Below are 27823 nucleotides of genomic sequence, written 5' to 3'. Positions count from 1 at the left end.
AGAATATTGTGATTATAAACAAATTAATTATTAGTCAATTAAAAAAATCATAATCATTAACCATATCGAGATCTTTAAAAATGTTATTATAGCAATAAACATGCTTGGCGATTGTGCGTTGTTAAAAAATATAAAATGTTCACACAAAGTCCTGCTGTCACGATTGGCAGTTAACTACATTGACTTGACAACAACTTTAAAATACTCTCAAGTTTGACCAAAACAAAATTGCACCTTGAGAAGTCTGCAAGTGTTAAAATCTTGAGTTTAATTCTTTTTTGTTTCCAAAACCCTGGTGATCATTGAAGTGATAGCGAATGTAGATTGTAGTGTCTTTTTCAAATTGTTAAATAAACTGTATTGTAAACATGTCGTCGAGTGAACACGATATGAGTGATGTATCAAACTTGGAGTCTCCTTATTCTCGTGGGTCTCAGTATTCACCATATTCATCACCAACACGTATGGTTCCCAACCTGGCCAATGGATTTACGGAACTGAGGTGTGACGATGGTTATACAGGTAAATTTTCTTACTAATTTGGCTTTTTAAGCTTCCGTACGTAAATATACACAAAGAAAAAGTTGTTTAATAGCACTTATATATATATTGTATATAGATATTTGTGGTGTGTAATCCTCACTAAAAACATTCTACATGAAATGTAGAATGTGGTAAAAGGCGAATAATAATTTATTTGTTGTTACCTAATGTAATAGTTACAAAATCCAATATGTTTCTGTCCTTTTGGCATCATATTTTATAAACATAGCAAACCTTACTATTATTTTTATTATTAAAAGCAATCAATTTCACAGATAATAAGCCATATCTCAAAATTATTGAACAGCCCATGGATTACTTTAGATTTCGGTATAAAAGTGAAATGTTGGGAACACATGGTTGTTTGCTTGGAAGGAACTCAGTTTCAGGAAAACTGAAGACACATCCAACTGTTGAGGTAACTATTATTTAAGTATGTTTCAGTGATTACCAAAATACCAAATATTTTTCTACCATTTACCATTTCAAAGATTTGTAAGTGATTATGTAAATGAACTGGAATGGATTTAGACTTAAACATACATAAGAATGTATGTAATGTTAATGAAGATATTCATTATATCAACTAATCACATTGCTGAGTGAAGTGTTTTTGACTATCAATTATTGTAGAATTAAAAAATTCTGTAAAGCTCACAGTATTTTCCTATTTACCTTCAAAACAAAACTTTTATCATAACCATTGAATTAAGAATAGAGTATGCCTTCTGCTCATGTTATTGGTCACATTTCTAGGTGAAAATCAAGTTTCTATGTCAACCAATTCAAATTGTTACTTGGTATTGAACCTAGTACCTCCAGCTGTGTCAACCGTTAAACCATAGGCCATCTGACTTCTACATAAGAAATAGATAATATTAAAACTTCTTTTGTAGTAACAAATAATATTTTTATTCACAAGTACAGTGCAAATGGTGACTCATTGCTAACCACATACTAAACTTGATAAATACAAATGTTATCAGTTCCAAGAAAAGGTCACTTCCATTATCTAAGCCATGCAAGTAAAAAATTTGGCTGAAGCAAATATGATGAGTTTTTATATTGTTATTGTATTACTAAAATCTTTGTCAAGAATTTATTAATTGTTAATAGGTTGAAAAATACATTGAAAACTTAAAATATATTTTTTAGTTTCTTACCCGGTACTTACTTGTATTTTAATGATTATTATATATTTGTTTAATGTTGTATATCTACTTATTTAGAAACATTATATAAATATCTAACAAGCAATTCCTCAAAAAAATAATACTCTGCCTATTCTGATCTGCTAGCTTTATGAGAGAAGTCTGATCTAAGATCAAAGATATGATTAAAATTTATTTCTGTTTATAGATAAGTTGAACAATGCTTTTTCTGTAGCTCCCTGTGTGTTTTATCTATACTAATATTATTAAATATTATTTGATAATCTATAGCTTTTCTTTTAACAGCTATGCAACTATACAGGTAGTGCAATAATAAGATGTAATCTGGCCCGACATAATGATGCCACAGATCATCCACATAAACTTACAGATGAAGACCAAGATAGGGAGGTGTTCAGTAATGTTCCAACACAAGGCTCTTATAAAGTTGGGTAAGTTACTATTTTAAACTTGACAGAGCAATAATATATTTTTTGATTTTCTGGCTTATATAATTGTTCTTTCTTCTTTATGTTTTTTCTATTACTAGGCTATTATTCTAGTTCATTTAAAATATATTGAATTAAAACAATAATATTATTAATAGTATATATTACTCATATGTAAGATGCCACTCGAATAGAGACCTTACCTTAATTTACCTTATTCTTATTATTTATATGTTGCTTTTAGATTCAATGGTATGGGTATAATACACTCTGCAAAGAAAGATATACCTACTTTATTATACAAGAAGTATTCGCAAGATATGGAACAATCTGAATTTAATGAACGCAAGGTAAGTACATCAGGAGATTTTAGTGTAGCACTCTTATTTATAAGATCTCATGTCATAATTTTTGTTTGTGTATAAAATATCTCCTGTCATAGTTAAATATGCGACAAGCTGGTGACCCGTGACCCTAGGGCTTCTTAAGTTGTAGTCAATAGCTGTACATTTTATTGTAGACTTGTGAAGTGGCAAACAAATATTATTGTATACTATTTCTTTATACATACTAAGTGTTGCACGTCAGTCCGCGACAACACCAAATTCCTCAGTTGCTTACCCAAATTTTAACCAGAAACATTCAGCTTGCTTATAACTTTGCATTTGTGTTGATAGTAGTGAAAAAATGTCCACTTTAAAAAGGCTTATCATCTCTCAGTAACCACTGAAACGATTTCGACGAATTTGGACTGATTCGTAAAATAATCCTAAATGACTTCTGTCAACCTGATATGGATCTGTCTGGATCGATTTAGTCAATTCTTTTGCCAATACAAAGCCAGATTTTTTGTGAGTGTCATAGGCCATATATTAACGCGAAACTCGTGAACATTAAGAAATATATGATTGAGCTTTAGAAAAGTTGTAGAGCTTGATAATGGTTACAAAAAAGTCAGCAAAAACGTCTATCTAACTTTTATATTAAGTATGACAAAATAAACCCTCTACAGTTTTTATCAGTTCCCTCTAGAGATCAGTGGCGGATTTACCAGTAGGATGAGTAGGATCATAGAAATCTAAGATATCTACATCACGGTTTTGTGATGTTTTACAGAGAAGTCTGCAAAAATTTTGCCCAAACCCCCAACCAGTAATCAACCTCTGCGCTCACAGCTCACACTTTGTATGAGTGAAAAGAGCAAAATTGCAGAAAGTGTATTTCCCTTTTTCCCCTATCAACATTGTCAGTCCGACTATTGGTAGGATAAGCAGCGAATAATAATAATAATAATTTATTTTCTCCCATATAACATTTACAACAAACAATAAGATTACAGTTGAGAAGGCATTGGGAGACTGGTTTCCAAACTAGGTAAGAACCTGTGATATGTATAACCAGGCTTCCATTCCAAAGTAATATTGAGTAGTTACAAAAAGTACATACATATATGGGTAGGCAAACAAATTTAACGTTTTAAATAAAGAAAGAAAAACAAAACAGTCAACTAAATAGAAGTTAGTACAAATAAAGTTGTATGGTTGTATTTGAGGGTGAGTGTGTGTGTGTGTGTAATCTAATAATGTGTAAGGAATCTACAAATAATCTAGAACGTGACAATTGTAGAGACAAGGGAGGTAAAAACTTCACAACCTATACCTTGAAAATTTGTAAATCCGCCACTGCTAGAGATAAACTCAACTGCACGGATTTTATTGCGTTCGTCATCACCAATGATTCATGAGGATGGTTTAATTATTTATTTTTCAAGGTTTCAAGCCGCGACGCTTGTATATTATAAACCAGTTCTGCTCTGAAATTTCACGTGCGTTAATCGGATATAACGATACCTATATCATTAATCGATAAATGTAATCGTACAGACATTTCGATTCAATTATAGATTTTCATTTTTCTAGAAATTGCTTCTAGAAATTAAATCTGCTGCGTCCTGCCACCACGCCTACCTATACTTTAGTTTATCTTTTACTAGCGACCCGCCCCGGCTTCGCAAGGGTGCAATGCTGATACTAAATTCAAAGTGCTAGAGGGAAAACCGCGGCCTCCGACGCGCTATTTATAGGCATTAGGCACGCTCCCGACGCCCCGGCCGGCTCCGCCGCAAACGCTAGGTCCCGCAATTTTTTCATCTGTAATATCTTCGAAAATATTCATTTAAATCATATGCTGTAAAGAGCCACATAGATCTATATTAAATCAACAATGTATTTAAGGTATTTCATTGGATGAGGATTAATGCAATGCAATTAAAATCGCTTCGAAAATTAGCCATTATTTGTCGTAAAAAGTAAATGACGAAAAAAATTTATTGTGGGATATCCATAAGAGACATATACCATCGGGTAGTTTTCTGTAGACCTTTTCAATGTGTACAATACTTAGTACATTATTTTGATAAATCTCGTAGAGTTCAGCCTGCGTTTGCAATGTAAGCGGAAAAAAGTAATTATTTACTACATCACATTAGAAACTATCTATTAAAAAATCCGCATCAAAATCCGTTGCGTATTTTTAAAGATTTAAGCATACATAGGGACAGATAAAGCGACTTTGTTTTATACTATGTAGTGATTACAACGGATATGAAGTGTTTTGTGTATATCATATTACAATGTTCGACTATTTTGATATGTGATTACTTCTTGGTATCACGCCACTTTGTTTATTCTTACTTCCACGAAGCGGCGTTTTAGATATACATATTATTATATATATCTGTACATAATAGAGAGTACAACTCTTGAGTACCTTTAGGCTTTATACGATATGGATTAAAAATATACCGTCAATGATGCAAAATATTACGCATTTGAGAGAATGTATTAAATTATGTCCAATAATAAAATTATAAATATATCAACATATATATGACAGCTTTGAGCATAGTTTTATTAACGAGTTATTACTAACTATTAAGTATTTTAAAAAACACAGCGGATTCGCTTTTCCGGTAAATGATAGTGATAACATTCGAAAAACGTTTAAATAATTAATATATTTCTACATGGAATTTTGTTCTATATAGGTATTCCATTTAGACTCATTTAGGGAATTAAAAAAATCTTTAGCGTTTCTTTTATATAATTTTGGGGGGCAAACGGGCCTGTAGACACCCATTTTAAGTGGGTCGCCAAGACATTCTATCTTAGTTTAGAAATTCCTTCTTTGATCTCTGGCATACGAGTAATTTACTCCTGCGTTCCTATAGAAATGTCCCAAGACTTTACCCACGAAGTTTAATATACTATCCCATTTTTGAATATAATTTATTGCGGCAATCCACTTAACATCCACTTGAGGGTTTTAGGTTCACTTAAACAATTGTCAAAAATATTTTATAGCGCGGCTTGGCGGCGTAAAGCGTGGGCAACAATATTGTTACTTATAACGTATTTATTACAATGTCATACTTATTTGTGTGTTTTTTGATTCATTTATAGTTTGAAAACAGTGGCAGATTTTTTTTTCCAAGTTTGTTTTTATAGTACATGGGGCAAACGGGCAGGAAGATCACCTGATGTTATGTAATACCGGTGCTCTGGTATTGAGAGTGATGGATACTCTCATCTCTCATTGCTAGGGGTCTCGCGAGTACGTACCGGCCTTTTAAAAGTTGGTACGCTCTTTTCTTGAATGACCCTAAGTCGAATTGGTTCAAAAATACTTTGTTGGGTAGCTGGTTCCACATAGTGGTGGTGCGCAGTAAAAGCTGTCTTAAATAGCGCTCAGTTGTGGAACGACGGACGTCGAGGTGATACGGGTGGAATTTCGTATTCTGCCTCGACGTCCGCTGATAAAACTCAGATGAAGGTATTAATCCGAACAACTCCATTGAACACTTCCTGTTAAATGTGATAAGAGGCCGAATTTGCGCTTTATACATTTGTTAATAATGGCCCGGAGTCAAGTACCGTCTCGCCTTGCCACCACACGAAGCTTATTTAGCCCTCCCTTCCAAAAGACCGTTAAACTAAACTTCGTTTAATAGGTCATCACCCCGTAATCCGATGATGGCTGTTGCTTTAAGGACGGTGTTTTCTAGCGGAAAACCCGCAAACTTGTGTCTTCTTGGGGTTAAATTGGACTAGATTTAGTCGACCCTAGTCTGAGACTCCACGTAGCAGATCTTCAACTACAGACAATAGTATTTTTTCTTACTGATCGTCAACTGCCCGAGAAATATCTGCACGGCCAGTTTAAAGAGTATCTCCACTGCTATGAATGATAGAAATGAATGTTGCTAAGTATGCAACATTTCATTGATATGCAATAGAAAAAAGGTCGGGGATAGGACACAGCCTTGTGGGACTCCAGCGTTCACGGGTTTGAAGTCGGAGCATGCTCCGTCAATGTCGCCTTTGATGCTCCGATTAGCTAGAAAGCTGGAAACCCAGTTAGATAATTTTCTGGAAATTCCATAGGATGGAAGCTTTGGTAGAAGCGCTTTATGCCACACCCGATCAAAGGCTTTCGCTATATCCATTATCCAATCTAACCGCCACCCACTTGGCCTCGATTTCCCATCGAGCGATCGGCGAAAGCAATATTGTCAATCGCCAATCAGCTGGTGGCTGTCTATCTACCCCAGGAGCTGCCTGTTTATAATAGTTTTCATTAGTGACGATAGTTGGACGGGTCAGAGCGATCGCTCTGATTGATGCGATTTGGTGTATTGAAGACATATACCAGTGCCGAGTACATTTACCAGAGAAACTGTTAGGTCCGAAGCCAACAGAGTTTAAGAATATTTTTGTGTTGTGAACGTCGTAATTGTTTTTCATATATTGAGTGTAACTTTGCAATAGTAAAATAAAAGTACATTTGAAGCTACGTGCAAAGCAATAAAGATTATACAACGCTAGTTTTATTGTACCAGTGCACAGCTCAGTCACGTATTATTGCGTCTAGCCTTATGGTTTGACTAAAACAAAACAATAAATCCGTTAACAATGAGTACTTAAAAACTGCCATGCAATACTATAATAAAGAATTTTATCCAAAAATAATCGTTGTATAATGGACATGTGATGAAAATATTATTAATTGAAGATACATAAAAAGGATAATTATTTTTAAGTCTACGAGAGAGTCAATAATTACAAATTTAATATTTATCACCAAATAAAATTATGTTCAACTAAGAACCTACTTGGTTGATATTATGCATATATCGTTTAGTTAGTTTATGTTATTATTAATTTAATAAACGAAATCAAATCGAATGTTATACCTAAACTGATGTCCTGTGTAGAGTTGACAAAAAATTGTCAAATTCATGGGGTCTATCTAGAACATGTATTTGTCGAACAATACAAAATAATTAATAATAATTATTAATACCGATTTATGTAAATTTTCCTATATATAGAAAAACAAATTATCAGTCAAAACATCAGTCGAGCCGTTCATTTGTGAAAAATGGTATAAAACGCAACTGTTAAATGTAATGTGATATGGTTAATTATGATTGCAAATTTGAAAATAAGACGTTTTGAAGTTGATCGGTTGATGTGTTTATTTCGTTTCTATTAGCTTATCGTGCCTATATTATCATTAATAATGCCACGACAAAGACAAACCTGTAATGCAATAAATGTATGTAGTATGCCGATTTCGATGAGTGCTTAAGAAGATTCGAGAATAGTTCAGATTATTTACAATTAGATGTTCTATGTTTGAAAATGGTGTATTTGATGATGTGTGATGTGTGTATCGGGTCCGCTAGTTAAAAATAACAAATCCTATAGTCAAGCAATTTTATATTTATTTATTTACAATTTGTTGCATTAAAATATAAAAATTTAACATGATTAAATGTAAAGGAGGGCAACTTTATACCTACGTTCATTTAAAAAACAACGAACAATCGCTCATTAGTTTGATACGAGTTCGTCTAGAGTGCAGACGTCATGAGAGGCAAATTCAGTACGTATTTATTTTTTATTTTTAGTTGCGCATGCGCTGCGAGGCAGAAACGAAAAATATTAACCTGAATATTGTGAGGCTCAAGTTTACTGCACATGATGTTAACTCTGGTGAACTGTTGTGCCCTCCAATTTTCTCTGATCCCATTCACAATATGAGTAAGTATTATATATTATAACTATTATTGATCCTTTAGACTAATTTCAGAAAAACTTAGCCTAACTTAACTATACTCTGATTTTTAATAGAGGTGAGGCGTATATCAAATCACAGGTTTTAATACTAGGTTTCACTTGAGACTTGTAAATACTAAGTCCCACATTAGAGCACTAAGGCGTTTCACGAAACCGTTGCAAGCGCTAAATGAATCTACCTTATGCGGCACTACATACGGCAGCTATTTCCTTCCACATTACAAAACAGTAAACACGAAATACTCTGAAGCGCGAGACGCGTTCTTTTACAAATCCCTTGCAAGCGATAAATAAATTTCTACCTTATCCTACACAATTTACAGCAGCTATTACAATCCACAACACGAAATAGCGCGAGACGCGTTCCTTTTTAAATGTGTGAGTGAAACCTTGCACGCGCTAAATGAATTTCTACCTTATGGTACAGTATTTACAGCAGCTATTGCAATCCACAACACGAAAAACTCTGAATCGAGAGACGCGTTCTTTTACACATGTGTGAGTGAAACCTTGCACGCGCTAAATGAATTTCTACCTTATGGTACAGTATTTACAGCAGCTATTGCAATCCACAAGACGAAAAACTCTGAATCGCGAGACGCGTTCTTTTACACATGTGTGAGTGAAACCCTTGCAAGCGCTAAATAAATTTCTACCTTATGCCATACTAATTACGGCAGCTATTGCAATCCACAACACGAAATACTCTGAATCGCGAGACGCGTTCTTTTACACATGTGTGAGTGAAACCTTGCACGCGCTAAATGAATTTCTACCTTATGGTACAGTATTTACAGCAGCTATTGCAATCCACAAGACGAAAAACTCTGAATCGAGAGACGCGTTCTTTTACACATGTGTGAGTGAAACCTTGCACGCGCTAAATGAATTTCTACCTTATGGTACAGTATTTACAGCAGCTATTGCAATCCACAAGACGAAAAACTCTGAATCGCGAGACGCGTTCTTTTACACATGTGTGAGTGAAACCTTGCACGCGCTAAATGAATTTCTACCTTATGGTACAGTATTTACAGCAGCTATTGCAATCCACAAGACGAAAAACTCTGAATCGAGAGACGCGTTCTTTTACACATGTGTGAGTGAAACCTTGCACGCGCTAAATGAATTTCTACCTTATGGTACAGTATTTACAGCAGCTATTGCAATCCACAAGACGAAAAACTCTGAATCGCGAGACGCGTTCTTTTACACATGTGTGAGTGAAACCCTTGCAAGCGCTAAATAAATTTCTACCTTATGCCATACTAATTACGGCAGCTATTGCAATCCACAACACGAAATACTCTGAATCGCGAGACGCGTTCTTTTACACATGTGTGAGTGAAACCTTGCACGCGCTAAATGAATTTCTACCTTATGGTACAGTATTTACAGCAGCTATTGCAATCCACAAGACGAAAAACTCTGAATCGAGAGACGCGTTCTTTTACACATGTGTGAGTGAAACCTTGCACGCGCTAAATGAATTTCTACCTTATGGTACAGTATTTACAGCAGCTATTGCAATCCACAAGACGAAAAACTCTGAATCGAGAGACGCGTTCTTTTACACATGTGTGAGTGAAACCTTGCACGCGCTAAATGAATTTCTACCTTATGGTACAGTATTTACAGCAGCTATTGCAATCCACAACACGAAAAACTCTGAATCGAGAGACGCGTTCTTTTACACATGTGTGAGTGAAACCTTGCACGCGCTAAATGAATTTCTACCTTATGGTACAGTATTTACAGCAGCTATTGCAATCCACAAGAATTATAATCACTTCTGATTATAATTCAGACGCACATATAAAATTCGCACTTGTATAATGAAAACACGTGTTTTAAATGTAGAAACTCAAAGCATGTGGATAAATATAAATACACAGTAAACAGAGGCGGCGTGCGTGCCCACATGCGCGACTAACTTCATTCTGTTAATTTTGTGTCACGGTGCGCGCGCATCGTAAAATTTCATTCTCATCAATTTTTCATAACGCGCCTAAAGAAGTATAACTTCAAAAATCCAGTTGTTTATATTGAATTAATGTCTAATGAAGGTTGGACGTAAGTCGTAGTATTATATTACGTACGAAGCTTACCCATACCACGAACAGATATAATTTCAACAGCATCTTCTTGCATACATTGTTCGTTGGTTTCTTGAAAATAAAATTAATGTCTCTACGAATTCGAACTGTCCAAAACTGACATTTATGTATAGGATTAAAAATATTACTCAAGAACAAAGTGTCTTAATAGCGACTGTAGTGTTATTAGACACTTACTGATGAATAACTCTTTTACATTTTTTATTATGTACAATAACAATTTAGAAAAATTAACTTATATGAATACTCTACAGAAAATTTCACGTACATAAACAGAGAACGTGAATATAAAATCTTCTATTAACGAGAGTATAAAGATGGGCTGTTGTAGATAATTTTTCTTTACGTTACAGAAAGTGCAGCAACCAATGACCCAAAGATATGCCGAGTCAGTAAAAGATTTGGCAAGGCCAAGGGGGGAGACCAGGTTTTCATATTTGTGGAAAAAGTCAGCAAAAGTAAGTTTATTTTTCATAGAACAGGGAGCAACAGGAGGCTCACCTGATGTTAAGTGATACCGCCGCACATGGACACTCACAATGCCAAAGTGCTCGCGAGTGCGTTGCCGGCCTTTTAAGAATTGGTACGCCCTTCTTGAAGGTCGAATTGGTTCGGAAATACTGGCCAAAAACTGCCTTAAAAACGCTCAGTTGTGGAACGACGGAGGTTGTAATTACAATACGAAGTACGTTACAGCTGTAATTTGGTCTGTGATGGTAGATTAATAACCTAAAGATCGGTTATGAAATTCGACGACGAACTTCAAACGAGAGAATACTTCAGGAAGCTGATAATTTAGTTTAGATCTGTAATTAATTATGTGCAGTGTTGGATGTTGTGGCGACGCTTACCTGATGTCGTACGTTCGAACGCCGACCAATTAATTTAGCCAAGTGCGAATTATCCACTCGCTCATACGGTAATGAAAAACATCGTAGGAAATTTACAGAGTGTCAGGCACAGAGGGCTGTGTGAGTAGCGCTACAACACTGTTTCTGTATCTGTTTATAATTAGGCAAAAAGATCTGTGACTGACATATTTAAGGTTGGAGATCCAGATACTTCACTATAATAACTTCACAGCACGACTGAAAATCCAATGCATTTATGACGTACTGCAGTCACACTTAGAGCTAAGTCATTTATTTAAATCTTACCCTATGATTCGCTGGTTTTATTAATGTCTTATAAATAAATAATCTTGCAGAAAATATTATGATACGTTTCTTTGAATTGAACGAAGATGGGGAGCGGGATGGGATGTGGGAGAAGTTCGCCAGTTTTCAAACGTGCGATGTTCATCACCAATACGGTATCGTCTTTACGTAAGTGAAAGCAAATTATATTTTATTTCAATACATTTTATTAAACTCTCCTTAGGTGAGACTGAAATGAAAAAAAAAGTGTGGCACTCGGGGGCTGCCGCGGTAAAGCTGTTGCATAGCATTATTTATCAATGTATGCAATTATTATTATTATTTTTTTCTTTGATATTAATTCAAGTTTTTTCTTTGATATTATTAATTATTATACACCAGACTCAGACTAACACGCCTTTATAGTCTGTCTGTCTCATCTGAGATATGTGAATACGCAGTTTGCGTTCTGTCCCACTCTAACGCACCTGCGCTACGTCACCGATCACGCCAGACCGATGTGAGAGTTGAGACGCAGTATGTGTTCAGTCCCGCTCTAACGCGTATTGGCCGCACCTATATTACGTCATCGTGTGTTAGGTTTATTTTCGTTACGGAATTTCTTGATTCGGTCGCTGCGCTCAAAGCCCGCGATAAAAGCTATGCAATAGCTTAATAATTACTAGAGAGAGTGTGGTGTCACCTCAACATAATCTCTCTATAGATCTGTATCTTTTTTTTAAGGGCCATTTACTCAAATATAAAGTATTAGGTATTCGAGCATCAGATTCTTTAATTAATCATCTCCCCGAAACCTACAAGAGGATTTCCTGGAATACAGCGAAAAACAAAATCAAAATCAAATATTTTAGTTTTAATCATTAATTGAAATATTGTCCTACATATAGTTTCAAGGCACTTATGAAAATATATTACCCCCACATAGATATCACATACATCCGTGTAGCAGCAGTGCAATTATCTCAATAATCTCCAAAAATTGTGTGACGTAATACTTGAACGCTCGCCTAACCATAGAAGATAATTTTTACTTGACGTCATTAATGTGACTTGAATAACTATAGGTAGGTACATAACATTTGTAAGATACGTCACATTTGAATTCGTGATGTTTTCAGAACACCAGCATATCGTCCAACTTCGAAAAACGTGAAAGTATTCTTCGAGTTGCTGCGACCGTCCGATGGTCGTACCAGCGAACCCAAAGAGTTCCACTACATAGCTGACTTCTGCAGCAGAGAGAAGAAAAGAAAGGCTGAGTCTTCTTACTCTTCTATTAGCTCAGGTACTCATTACTAGGAATGAAAAGTTAAAAAATTCAAAACATATTGTTGCTTCGTGACTAAACTTTGTTAAAATAATGTGCTCTGTCAAAACGCGTAACTCCAAAACGTATTATACTGAACTTTACAATTAAAGTTGTAAAGTATTTATCCATTCTTTTAGTTTAGCGTTTCATAAGAGAATACTTGAACACAGAGAATGGCAAATAAATCTAAATTCATTTCCATATAATATTCATTAACTATTCGAAGTAGCAGTGCGAATACTAAAATCAATGATTAAATATAAACCATTCAAAATATGAAATTTTTTAATATTAAAAGACTGCACAAATACGCAATTGGTTCGTATTCGTATTTACAGTATAGAAATAAAGTATTATTGAGAGTTATCTGTATAAAATATAGCTTTTAAAGCGTTATGGAGTAGAATGTCTTGTAAATAATCATTAATTTATCAATGATAATAATAATAATCGGTCACAGATAAGTCAAATCGATGACGTATTCTTGTAAATAAAATGTCTTCGCTTGTTTAATCCTAATCCTTGAGTTAAATTTCACTAAAGACTGTTTTTGGCCGAAATTTAATATATGTGCGTCAGTGTTATTAATAATAATATAAGCCTTTATTCAGACAGAAAATTTTACATCATTTTAATCTTAAAACTTTGTCTCTAGTGAGTCGGTGACACCTGTTTGCCCAACTTTGGCAAAGGCCGCCTCCATTTCTTTCCACTCTGCTCTGTTCTGAGCTTTCCTTGTCCATATTTTCCCAGTTACGGATTTTATTTCGTCTTCCCACCTTCGAAACTGTCTATCTCGTTTTCTTCTCTTATTTCTTGGGTACCATTATATGATATTTTTGTTCCACTTTTCTTTAACTCTTATTATATGACCAGCCCATTTCTATTTCAATCTTCGTATCCTCGTTATGACTTCTCCAATTTTGGTGTGGATTCTTATGATTTTAATATTCATTCTATCGGACTCCCTGATATTTAGCATCTTTCGATCGCCGTCTGGCATGTCGTCAGTTTCCTGGTTTGCATTTTAGTAAGTGCCCAAGTTTGGCAGCCGTTTGTTAAGACTGGAAGTATGCAGGTGTTATACAGCTTTGATTTGACGTTTATTTTTATTTCTGTGTTTTTCATGACCTCCCTAAGCCCCCAGTAACATAATCGCAGTGTCAGTGTTATTAAAATATGATAATTAATTCGTAAAAAACTTGACGTTGACAGCCATAGTACGCTTCAGCGTACGTACGTTGAAGAACGTACACCCCGCGTGCGACGCCATCTTGCTTAAAGAATCGTTTTGGCGTTTGCATTCAGTAACGTTTAATTTGGAATTTTAAACCCAATAAACAACAGAATTACATCGATTTGTGAGTCACTAATAAATAATCTGAAATCGTTTTTAAAATCTTGTCAAATAGCCTATCGTGAACATACTAGACGCGAGGATCAAATTGCGCTGTTTTGATCCGACCGAAAATCGAACCCCACGACCAAATCTAACATTAATTTAACATTTTTTATCTTACAGGTGGCTCAATTAAAAGCATCAGCGATTTGCCGCTGACAATCGACTTTGTTAACGTAAGTATAATAACAACTATAATAACTTTGAACCGAATTTAAATAGCAATATATATTATTTATTTATGTTATCCCCTCGAGAAGTGGATACATTTCAAAAACAAATCCGATTTGGATAACATGACTGTTCGAGAATCGGCGTATATACAAAATTTAACACAAATATTATCCAATTCGAAAACTGGTAACCTCCTTTTTGAAGTCGGTCAAAACTTAAGGAACTATCAACTACTATCGTTGCTATGTTTCTTAAACCATGTCTAAAATATTTTTTAACTATGAAAAATTAAAAATCATATAATTATAATAAAGTGTGATTAAAAAAAATCACCGAGCCATTACATTTTAATGATTGTTTGAAGTCAAGGATTTCTCAGACGAAATGAAAGACCTGCCATTTCACATAAATGGCGACAAATCGTCAAACTTCGATTCTGTCAACACATATAATGTACTTTTGTATTGATTAAAGAAACAATGAAATTTTTATATGGCGATATTACATTTTGAGACGGGTTGTAGATATTTGTATTGAAGGGGTTTTGACGTACGACGTACTCGTAGCTTACGTCACATATTGTGGCGTTAATCACAGCTTTTCATATTACAGCAGCCGAACAAGGAAATGGAAATAAATGAAATTCCAGTTTTGCCGAAAATCAGTTATGTAAGTATTTTAACCTCATTTTAATGTATAGATACCAAGGCCATGCATGCATGCATGCATGATACAGAAAATCGAATTCTAGTTACCGCTGAGAGAGAAAGTAAAAGAAATATAAAAACTCGGTAAACATATTTGCGTCTCTCTCTCACACCTGCCGTGAATCCCCTTATTTTACTGCAACTATTTACTTTATTATTACTAAGTTACTTATTAGTAGTGTCCATATTAAAAAAAGTTAGACGTTCAAACGTTGCCCAATTTGGATTTGTACCCTTCTATGACAAAAATTAGATAGATATTGCCAAAAGCCCTTACAATTATTAATGACTGATTCGGTATATTACATCATTTTTATGATATTTTTGTGCTATACGGGCCCAACTTACATTATTTTTAATAAATATATAAGTTATTGAAATTAATTTTCACAGCTCCCTATAGCGACATGTCACATGAACAAATCTGTGTCATAAACATAACTTTAATAAAACACATTTTATAAAAAAAAACGAGCTGGAGTGAAAAAACTCAAAATCTTTAAACGCAATTTCCCACAATTGCAATATATGAAAATGTCTTTCCAGTACTGAATTCTTATATCCCCAGGTACCACCCACCCCTCCATCAAACTTGGATGTTATGATGGGAGACGCACTCCTATACAACGTGTCTCAGCCGGCAGCGCCGCACTACGAGAGTCCTATGCTGGGCCAACCAAATGTGCCGCCTCCACCAGTCATACAACTCGACTCGACTGAAATGAACCGCCTGCTTGAAGACTGTCCTCACATACCGTCTGAAGAACGCAAACGATTTTTGGATTCGGACTTAAGTGGTAAGTCAGAAAATTATAGACTTCGAAATTATTAATGCAACTTATAATTGTAATTGTAACTTCGTTGTTACTTAACTTACTTAACTAACTTGTTAAATAACTAATAAGATCTACCAAGAAACCAAAATTATGACGATTAAACAACTACGTATAACATATACATATAGCACCTGTATCTTAATAAAAAAGGGTGCGTGTACTTATGTACGCTCGTAAGAAGTTAAACTTCTTTGGCATTATTAAAAATAGTTTTTGATTGCATGCAAATAATTAATTACAAATGAAAATGAAAAAATGATCAAAGACTGGAAAAGGAGTCATTATAGTCAATAAAGTTCAGTTTACATTTGAAAAATCAAATAAATAAATATTTAAATATTTTGTTGTTTTTAAATTATGTCCAATGACGTAGCATCTTCCGTGGGCAACTTCATTCTGTTAATTTTGTGTCACGGTGCGCGCGCATCGTAAAATTTCACTCTCATCAATTTTTCATAACGCGCCTAAAGAAGGATAACTTCAAAAATTAAATAACTCTCTCCATAGTAGCATATTATTTAAAAAAATTAAATACACCAACTACATGAAATAATCGTCGAGCGAGTTTGCTTATCTTGCCGAAGCCGCGTACAAATTATTTAAAGAAGTCTATTAAGTATGAGGGTGTGCAATTATTTAATCAATTACTCTCTAAAATTCTAGTTTAATCAATTCGAAAGGACATCAAAGATACATATTTGAATGAGCCTAGTAGACTAAAATTGGGATGATGGCGACGCGTATTTCGTTCGTATATTATATTAAGTTTCTCAAGTAAATAAAAATAATTTTTTTGTAATGAGATATAATGTTCTTCAAACATTTTTTTGTCATAAAAATCATAGGCAGAAATTTGTTTTCGGCCTATGATTTTTTTTATAGACGTAGTGGGTAGGTGATTCACCTTCTGATGATTGTCGATCTTTAGATGGAGCATAGCTGCTTGAGATGTTTTTTTTTTACTTTATGGCTTCACTTCATCTATTGTTGCACCACGAGATCCGACTGATGAGGTTGAGAGTCGCGTGATGAGGCACTAATAATAATCATTGTATTATAATTATAATAAATTTGTAGATTATGCAATGTATTTTGTAACATACTGAAATGAATGATATGATTTTTTAATATTGTGTTATATGTTCCTGTGAACAGACATTAAGACTAGTGGCTATTTGTCCTTCATTATTAGTTCCTAAACTAGCAATTATGTATGCAATAAGAATATTTTTTATTTAATTATTATTATTACGTTAAGAATATTGTAATGATTGCTAACATTTGGATTACGCTTCTATTTATTTACTAAAATGTAATACTATATATACACATTGAAAGAAAATAAAACTAACCTTAACATAAACTAAAATATATTATTAAAAGGAGTCCCTTTAGGCAAGGTAATAAGAATATGATTGCAGTGATCAGTAATCTACCACTCGCGGGGTACTTAAAATGATTGAAACAAAAAATAAATTATATCAACAAGAATTATATTAGACAACCAATATTAAACAAGATGAGCCTTAGAAATGGGCATGGCACATTTTTACTTTGGGTCTACAGTTCAACTCACAGATTCTGACAAATGTCAGCTGTTATGTGTAATAATGTTCTGTGCATAGAGACATTATTTTGCATCCAGCACACAGCACAGGTTACACTCGCAGTCACAGAATGTCAACACTCTTCGAGATTATTATAATAATAGTATGTAAATAACAAATTATGTAGTCTGAATTATGAATCTCTCGAGAGTATATCATAATAATCGGGAGAGCTGGAATCGTTTCAGACGAAAAAATCCAGATTACGTCACGCGTCTCCAGTCATCGATATTTCGTTCTGGTTTTTAACAACTAAAAGCTCTGTTAGATCGAGCACAGGACCGAGTCATATAGTGGCCTATGTGAATTAATGGAAATCGGTGCAATAATTTTTGAAGTTATTCCTTACAAACATAAACCTTTCCTATTTATAATATTAGTTAGTATAGGAAATAAATTGTATATGTATTTTCTCTGTTCCAGAATACTTCCGGTCATTTGACGAACACCTGAGCCAGCCGGGAGATGTAAGTAGATTTTACTTTTTATTAAAACTAAATGTTTATTCTGTACCAGACTGTAAGACTAATCAAAACGTCGAGTTTAAATTTATTTCAATGTAGTACTCTTCATTTAAAACAATGATAATAAAGCCAGGTTAATTAACGGTCGACTGTAAGTCTCAGTTTAACAAATTCTGCTTTAAATTTATAAAAAAATCGATCGATTAAAAAAGGTTCATATAAATTTGGGCGTTGCATAGAAACCTTTTTTTTTTAAATAAGCTTATTTAAACTGTCTTTTTTCTTCAGATTCATGGGATGTCATTTATCAGAAGCGCTTCATTAGTGGCTGATTCCGCACGACCGGTGAGCACCTTAATCTATCTAATAATAGAAAGTGTAAATTACGCTTATTGATGCCACTAAAACAAAGTTACTAACTCATTAGAAATTTGAGGTTACAAGACAGCGTTTTCAGATTAAATAATAAAAGAATATAATACTGTCAACCAAGAAACTAAAATAAATTGAAATATTCACTTTCAATTGTATTTATATGGTATAAAATGGAAAAATAAACAACAACATTAAATATCACGAATTAATTATCTGTCAAATGCCAACTGACATCTGTTAACTGTCAAAAGTACAGTTGTAGGTTAGCATCGTTTGGTACTTGTGAACGTCAATATTTTAAAAAAATGGACGGGTGAATTTAGTATACCAGTTCCTAAAATAAAGCGTAGAACGGGCGAGAACTGGCAAAAAGCTCTCCGCTACTTTTTGTAAAAAGTTTTTGGTTCATACAGACGGATTTTATTTTATAACGATCGATAAAATTAGTAAAACCACTATTTCAGGTTGTCCGAAACAAATGCGATATCAAAGATGATCCTGCAAAGAAGAGTCATGAAAGTATTCGGAACAAAACTGAGTATTCAGCGGTCTACAGCACTGAAGATGGGAAGGAAGTTAAAATGGTAAATCACATTGCTTATAGTTAGGTATGGATTGCCTTTAAACTTAACGAATTAACCATAAGTAGTATAATAGGGTTTGTAAAGTATATTTTTTTGTCTATCACATCGTTTGCTTTGCAGATTTTTTGGTCACGGGTGACTGAAGATGGATGACACTTTCGGTCTTCCGTGACCATATATGTACAGCAAACGAAATTATGTTTATTAGAAGCTATTTTAGTTGATATTTACTCGTGTTATTTGACGTATTGTGACATGATTGCTGGGTTGGATTAGGTTAGGTTTTTTTTGTAAGATTATATTATATGTTTGTTAACTGTTTAGACTTCCAACCACGGGTGCTAAATTTCTTGTTTTCTCCACAATTTGTCGGAAACTAAAATCGATGTATAGAATAGATATCTAAGTAAATTTTGACATTTAAATTTAAGATAGATTCTATATTTTTAAATCGTTTTTTTTATTATTTTATAATTTGATAATGATATCTGTAGGGCCATTTGATAAGCTATTGGTTTGCAGAATTGTAAAAAACTAACAGTTGACTTTGACAGTTACATTGTTACAGATAATAAATAACCTTTTTTATTAACATGACCATTGAGTCCTATGGTCGGATAATAGACAAACAATTGCAAGTCAGCAACATCCTAAAATTGTCTTTAAATTATTACTATTAAAATATTAATCGTATTTGAAAGTAAAGTTCATAAGGCATTCTAAAAAAATATTTGTATTATAATTTGTTAATATTAATAATTAATTCTTTCGGGGTACACTTTTTTGCAACGTACTAAAGATCGTACGTACGTACTACATACTGATCATTAATGACGTAACAGTTTAAATAATGAAGAATAATTGTTAATTCCTGTCATAACGCATAAAGACCGCACCTTTGTCACAGTAAGCAAATTGTGAACGTTAGAACAAAAAATCTCCGATTCACCATTTTGATATATATTAAAATTTTGAGTCGGTTTTTATTTGTTGCTAGAGTTAGGAATTTGTACTACTTATGGTTTTTATTTCCTAAGGATAATTGCAAATCATGGTTAACTATCTGTGATGTGTGTACCGTTTTTATCATCAAGTCCATATAAGGTTTGGGATACCGATAGAATATAGTAGCTTGTTTATAATGATATGGGCAAACTGGGTGATAATATAAAAGGAACGACGAAATGTTCGATTGTGTCTGGACAAACGGATGTAATAATAATAAAACCTTATATTGTTGCAATTGACACGGTCAACTAGAATGTCCCTGTGTCGAAGGGTTACCAGACTCTTCCGAGCTGCAATAAAGAAAATTACTTTATTAATAATAATTACACTTAAAAATGTATAGTTATTGAAAAAATTATTTTCCAATGATTTATGGGTGGAAAATGTCTCCGTAAACGTAATGTAAAGACGTATTTTGTCGACATTATGTTGTCCAATCACAATAGAACAGAATGGAAATCCCATTGTTGCGTTTTATATTCTCACCCTCTATAATTCTATACTATAAAATCTAGGGAAATTTTAATATGGCAACATTTCTATAGGCTTATAATATTGTTACGAGCTAGGGGATCGGATTGAAAATGTCGTAGATCTCTTCAAGGGTTTATTTTTGAATAAATTAACGAGGAATTAGTTTACACTAAAAAAAAACGGAAATTACACACAGAAATGAACTATTACGCGCACTTAACACACTACTTTATCACTTGTCTTCACTATTCGCACCCTATCTCTTCCGTGTTATTGGTATTGCACTCGAAACTGAGTAAATTGGTCGCGTTTCGGCTCGCTTATATATCGATGTTCGAGAACTCTCTAAGCAGGATTGCTACTGAGTAGCGATTGCACTATTCTAGAGCGTACGTACTCTTTATCTCTTTCGCACATTGCTCCGTCCTTGTCATACGGCGTTCTAGAGTTTTCAGTCTGGCTTCGAGAAGGTTCCGATTTTCTCTCTCCCTCGCGTATCATCCCGTCCTTGTCCGACACCTAGAGAATTCGGTCTAGAATATTCCTTCATCAAAATGGTATGATTAGTACTGAAAGCGGGTTTCCTGACAACTGTACCTCTACCCATGTTCTGAAACTGTCTGAAACAATGTTGCAGCCTTCTCAAAACTAGGGTGGAATTATACAAATAAAAATTTTCGTATATTTTATTTTATTTTATTCCATATCATTATTCTATTAATTGACCCTCTCCTGAAACGGACGGAAATAACATTTCAGCCTGCTGAAAAGTTCGAACTAGTGGAAAAATCTAGAAACATTGCAGTCAACCCGTCTTCGTAACAATACTAATCGTAACAAAGTAATCTGTAAACTTAATTTGCTTTCTAGTACTTACTAGAAACGTTAAGTTCTGTAAACATTGCATTGAATATTGAGTTCTTTTGTTTTCTTTAAAGCTTTAGTCTATAGGTATAAATACGATACCTATATACTATACATATGTCGCAGCCAACTAGCTTAATTAGCCGTTCAATTAACAGCCTAGTCTTTTAACTAGCGGCCTGAAAGATGTTCAGCCGCAGCGTTTGTCAGATCGTTTAATAAATTTCCTGGCTAATGCATAGGCTGTTAATTGAATGCCTAATTAAGCTGGCTGCGACATATATGTATATGATTAAAAAATATTTAATTTTAAAACCTATGTGAAACCAGCTGCCTAGTGAAGTATTTCCGAACCGGTTTGACTTAGGGTCCTTCAAGAAAAGAGCGTACCAATTCTTAAATGCAATGTGAGTGTCCATGGGCGGCGGTATCACTTACCATCAGGAGAGCCTCTTGCCCGTTTGTCTATAAGAAACCCTTTACTGAATTAGGTATCAGATTGCATTTTTTTCTTTGATCATTCTACCGAAACGGTTTCTCACAAATACCCACTATCTACAGTTTCCCTTACAAAAATCTATTGGTTCCCAGCCAGCAAACTTACCGAATTTATCATCATCCCATTAATCTTCATCGTCTCAAGCACGCGAGTGAATGAAATATATTTGTGATTTTATGTTTCAGTTGGTAAAAGAACTTTGCGAAATAATAAAAAGTAAAAATACCACAAAACGCCAAATTTTAAAGGAGAAACTCAGAAGACTCTTCGATCTGAGACTTGACAATGGAGATGCGTAAGTATTTATTAAAAATCCCTTGTAAATCACTCAAAACATGTTTACCATTAGCGTCATTAAGGGAAGGTTTAGGTGTATAATGGCTTAATGTTAATCTGTAGTACGATCGATTATGTATTTGCTTATTGTTCCCACGAGAATGTAAGTGCGTGCTCCTATTTCACCATGCCTCCTGCTGATAGAGGACAAATCTTTGTTTTTTAATTTATTTTATCATTATTTATTACTTAAGACGTCTTGTGGAACATGGTGTAATGGTTGCAGCTCCTTACAAAGAGTCTCGGAGAGTTTGTTGCCAGATCTTCTCTTCAGTTCTACGCCCTTGATTTGAGAACTGGCAATAAATGTAAAATTAGAAGCATTTAATGTATTTTTTTTTATTGTTTAAAAGGTCGCTAAAATCTTGCCAAAATACACGGAAGCTGAATGATAATGAAGAAAGATTTGATTGTTGTTGCATTGAATAGGTTTCAAAACTACTGAACCGATTTGAAAATTTCCTTTACCACTTGATACATTATGATGATCATGGACTATAGAATATAAATTTTAACCAAATATCCAGCCGTGTGAAAACGGGACAGACTGCTGGTATTTTGATTTCTTTCTTTAAATCGCTCACAGTCGATTTAAACTAAACATTATGAGGTGTAACAATTATATTTATTCGTTAAGTAAGAATTATTTTCTTATTTACTCCGTTGGCACTTCGACCCTTACTAAAAATCTTCTGAAAGAAGAGAACGTCCTTATCGACGATCTTGCGCTTGAACCTCGCCCGGCCTCTACGACGTCTTTCCAGGTATATCTGGGTATGGTATTCCCAGACACGCTTTCTTGACATTCCGATCCACTAAGTCCAGCGGAGTGTTTTTCTTGGAGCCCAAGTATATTTCTATAAAATCTAAATTACGATAATTCGTTGACTAAAGAACTGATTCAGTGCGCGGCCACACAATGCGGTAACGGCGCCGCAACGTCATCCTACATACAAATTACTATACCATGACACAAGACGCGTTGCGCCGCCGCGCGGCGTCGCACAGTGGGCTGGGATTTCAAAGTTTGGTCTTAAGAGATAAAATGAATATTTTTGGTATCTAGACATATATTTAAAACGTTTTTATTCTTTGAGTTTTTTTTAATTAACTAGTAGTTTCGGACATATAGCAATTTCAAATTTGTATGATGTCATGACTTTTTTTTTGTTTTTTTGCGACGCGTCGCACCGCAAGCCCGCCGGAGTTGTGACGTGCAAGACGAGGCGGGGAGGGGTAAAATATATTGCCACACCGCAACGCCCGTATGTTACCGCATCGGGTGGCCGCGCTGTCAGAACCCATTATGAGATCATTTTACATTAAAGGTTGAAAATAAAAATCCAATTTATTGATTGCAGATTTTTACATATGACATTATGCAGTAACCAGCCCAGTTTGCAATTCATAGTCAAACTGATTCATGACTTAAAAATTACTAGTTTGCTGAACATTCAGAATGACCGGATGCAAACAGTACTCCATCTGGCAATCATCAATAATCGAGAAAATCTAATACCGTTTCTCATTTCAAATGGTAAGTTAATTTTGTTCTGGTTTTTAGAACATAATTTCAAACTTAAATCTTTTTTTTTTTTATGCATTACTTATGTTCATATTTTACACGTGACACGTTTTATTACAATAAGGACCTTGGTTATGCACAGCAATGTTGTGAGAGGGCATGCTTTGTTATAGTTAATTCTATTCTTATACATTTTCATTCTTATAAGCCCGCTATACTATACGTCTAATAAAAATATTATATCGTGCTATGACCAAATTAATGCGGGAATCGGAGAGCACAGCTAGTAATTGATATTCTTAAAAATGTTCTTTTACAGGTTGCAACCCGATGTTGGAAGATGAGGAGGGCAACAACGCGATTCACTACGCAGTGATTTGCCGCAATTGTCTTGTGCCACTACTTAACGAAATCGAAACCGCAAATGTGTCTGTTAATATTAATGCATTTAATTACGGTAAGAACCATATACATGTTGGTATTATTTATCAGTGCGCAGTTTTTAATAACACACAAACAATACACGACTAACAAAATATTCAGTTAACTTATGCCGGCCATACACACTACGGAGAGGTCCACCTGTGCAGGTATGCCTGCGCAGGTAGACCGGAATGTGTGTGGGAATAGGCCTGTGCAGGTTTTTGAACCTGCGCAGGCGACCGGCGCAAGATCGAAAATCGATTCTTTCGAGTGACACCGTACGGTGTACCTGTGTACGCTCCGATACACCGGAACGTCCCCATACACGCTACCATTGTTCGGTTGACCTGCGCAGGCATACCTGCACAGATTACCTCTTCTGTAGACCGTAGTGTGTATGGCCGGCATTAGTTTCATCATCGTACATCGAGGCAGAATACGAAATTCCACCCGTATCACCTCGACGTCCGCCGTTCCACAACTGAGCGTTTTTAAGGCAGTTTTGCCGCACACCACTTGTATGTGGAACCAGCTGCTCACTTAAAACTTATTCAAAATATAAATTTAGTAAACGAATTATTGAACCCCAAAATCTCTGATAAAAATTACTATATTTTTTAGATTAAAGGGTAAAAAATTATATAAGAATAATTAAAAACTCCCTACTTTTATAAAAATAAAATTATTATATCTCTAAAAATAAAAGGACTTAATAAAATTCGCCTTAGGGTTCTTCATTTCTTGAAAGACCAGCAACATCCTTGCAAGCATTTTGGTAAGTGTTCATGAGTGGCGAGTATCACTTTGTAGTATAAACAAATTAAATAAGGTAAATCAAAAACAGTTTCTTTAAGCTGACCTTTGACGCTTGTGTCTTCCATCTCGTCTACCATCCCATAGCTTTATTATCCTCTAATTCCGTTACAAAGATCTACACTTTAAATTACATAATAGCATAATATATAATTAAAAAAACGTGTGTGTACTTATGTACACGCATTAGACGTACTTCTTTGGCGTAATAAGAAAAAATCTTTTTAATTTTTTTTATCTTTCGCCTTATTCTGTTTGTAGAAAAAACGACACTAACAATAGAAAAATTTACTCCCATTTTTCCTTAACACGCCAAAAGAAGTATAACTTCAAAAAGAAAACTACAGACATAAACATCTTTGTGTCAAACTCTGCAGCAATAATTCCTGTATACCCCCGAATTATTAACTATACCTTATCATTACCATTATTTATAGATAAGCAAACAGCGCTGCATTTAAGCGCTATATACGGCTGTGAGAAGAGCGCTAGATTGCTGCTTAAAGCGGGAGCCATCAGCACAGTACGGGACAGCGAGGGACGTACACCGCTGCATTTAGCGGCGTCGAATACTAGCAGTGGGCTGGAAGTAGTCAAGTGCTTAGTGGAATATATGAAACCGGTAAGTTATATTCTGTTAATAATAATTGGAATTTGTTTGAATTTAAATTGATAAATTAATTTATTTTAAAGAAATACTTTAAAGTTTATTTTCTTTACATGATTGCCGGGCCGGGCATTATTTGTACTGCAAGCGCTGCAAAGCTCTACAAGCCTTGTCGGGCGTCAGATTTATGTATTAAGTTTCTTGATGATTATTCTCTCTATATGCAGGTCTTCTATGTGCTACACAGGCTATCGATATTTCTAAGATATATCTGTTTGCTCAAGATCTTTTCTTTCACGTAGAAATAAATGCGTACATAAAAATCCATCAGTGGAAAGCCGCTATTCAAACTGTTACAACTTATTATAAGATCCTATATTGCTGACATATCCTGTGCTATATCCTCGTCATCATTTCTCTCCATGCATCAACAACCTTACTTTCTCCTCACGTCAGTCGATCTCTTAAAGCTTAGGTTTCCTAGAAAAGCGGTGCCGTTATGTAACGGCCGTAATGTAGCATTGGTGACGTCACCCATACGTTGTCTATAAATAACATCGGAGTTTCCAAGAGAACGCACGGTTGTTATTGGGTTTTTAATTGTGTTGAATGCGTTTAATATTGGCCGTAAATTTGTGATTATTTTCTCTACTTTTTTATAAATGTGGAATATTGAGATTGAGAAAGAACCGCTTGAAATCGGAAGTTTTCAGTTACTTAGGGTCTGTTTCACAATGTATGGATAAAGTACCAAACATCTATGCAACACATAAATTATTTGGAAGATAAATTGTGCTATTTGACATTCATCGGACTCATAACTTATGACGGACTTTATGTGACGAATAGCGCTATCTGACAGTCGTGAAACGCAACAATAGTGTTTATCCTACCAATAAGTAATAAATAGCTAATTTGGAACTTATGTGGAACTTATCCGTATATTGTGAACCAGACCCTGAATGTTATATGTAATGTACTATTTTCAGAGCGATATTGACACCGTAGATGGGCGTGGTCACACGGCGCTTCAAGATGTATGCGATTCGCTTCTCGGACCTCACTCGCTGCAGATAGCAAAAACATTGTTAGATAACAAGGTAAACAATTATTTATCCTATTTTAATCAATAAACTATAAAATATTTTGGCAGCCTAAACAGGCACTGACAAAAGATGTGTCAGTGTCAAAAAATTGCTCACAATATTATAATCATAAAATATTTCAAACTAGAATGAGGCCCGAAAACTACTAAATTTGATTGAAGTTATTTAATTACTACACTGGAATGAGGCCTGAAAACTACTAAATTTGATTGAGGTTATTTTATTTCTACACTAGAATGAGGCCAGAAAACTACTAAATTTGATTGAGGTTATTTAATTACTACACTGGAATGAGGCTTGAAAACTACTAAATATGATTGAGGTTATTTTATTTCTACACTAGAATGAGGCCAGAAAACTACTAAATTTGATTGAGGTTATTTAATTACTACACTGGAATGAGGCCTGAAAACTACTAAATTTGATTGAGGTTATTTTATTTCCACACTAGAATGAGGCCAGAAAACTACTAAATTTGATTGAGGTTATTTTATTTCTACACTAGAATGAGGCCAGAAAACAACTAAATTTGATTGAGGTTATTTAATTACTACACTAGAATGAGGCAGAAAACTACTAAATTTGATTGAAGTTATTTAATTACTACACTGGAATGAGGTCTGAAAACTACTAAATTTGATTGAGGTTATTTAATTACTACACTAGAATGAGGCAGAAAACTACTAAATTTGATTGAAGTTATTTAATTACTACACTAAAATGAGGTCTGAAAACTACTAAATTTGATTGAGGTTATTTAATTACTACACTAGAATGAGGCCTGAAAACTACTAAACTTGATTAAGGTTATTTAATTACTACACTAGAATGAGGCCTGAAAACTACTAAATTTGATTGAGGTTATTTTATTTCTACACTAGAATGAGGCCAGAAAACTACTAAATTTGATTGAGGTTATTTAATTATTACACTAGTATGAGTCCATAAAATTTAATTATACCATTAAATATCTTTTTATTAGGCGGACCCCACGAAATGCGATACGTCAGGTGCCATGGCCTTCAAACTGGCGAAGAATAAGCCAGAACTGATGCAGTTGTTACGTCAGTATGCAACGTGTTCCGAGGATGACATCAAATCGGAACCGGAGGATTATGAATCCGCTGATGAAGGGGTGAGCATGGCCAGATTATAA

General features: G+C 34.5%; 1 protein-coding gene across 2 annotated transcripts in view; it reads left to right on the top strand.

Moving 5' to 3' along the window:
* The first annotated feature begins 95 nt into the window (after positions 1-95).
* The window catches only part of LOC125063344 (nuclear factor NF-kappa-B p110 subunit), a 32609-nt gene continuing 4881 nt past the window's right edge, over positions 96-27823 (top strand). Inside the window, exons 1-20 of one of the 2 annotated variants that reach the window (XM_047669753.1) lie at positions 96-522; positions 819-961; positions 2001-2146; positions 2388-2493; positions 8115-8247; positions 10754-10858; positions 11608-11725; positions 12676-12842; positions 14389-14441; positions 15052-15108; positions 15715-15943; positions 18013-18056; positions 18342-18398; positions 18893-19012; positions 22043-22152; positions 23555-23730; positions 24038-24175; positions 25392-25576; positions 26551-26661; positions 27650-27806. In XM_047669753.1, the coding sequence (XP_047525709.1) occupies positions 369-522; positions 819-961; positions 2001-2146; positions 2388-2493; positions 8115-8247; positions 10754-10858; positions 11608-11725; positions 12676-12842; positions 14389-14441; positions 15052-15108; positions 15715-15943; positions 18013-18056; positions 18342-18398; positions 18893-19012; positions 22043-22152; positions 23555-23730; positions 24038-24175; positions 25392-25576; positions 26551-26661; positions 27650-27806 (2509 nt within the window). In that variant the 5' untranslated portion in view covers positions 96-368. The remainder of the gene's footprint in view (positions 523-818; positions 962-2000; positions 2147-2387; positions 2494-8114; positions 8248-10753; positions 10859-11607; positions 11726-12675; positions 12843-14388; positions 14442-15051; positions 15109-15714; positions 15944-18012; positions 18057-18341; positions 18399-18892; positions 19013-22042; positions 22153-23554; positions 23731-24037; positions 24176-25391; positions 25577-26550; positions 26662-27649; positions 27807-27823) is intronic. The other variant, XM_047669752.1, reaches the window with a different exon arrangement.

The sequence above is a fragment of the Pieris napi genome, chromosome 3 (assembly GCF_905475465.1).
Source record: "Pieris napi chromosome 3, ilPieNapi1.2, whole genome shotgun sequence".
In the NCBI taxonomy this organism is placed as follows: domain Eukaryota; kingdom Metazoa; phylum Arthropoda; class Insecta; order Lepidoptera; family Pieridae; genus Pieris; species Pieris napi.
This window is presented reverse-complemented; position numbering and strand designations above follow the sequence as displayed.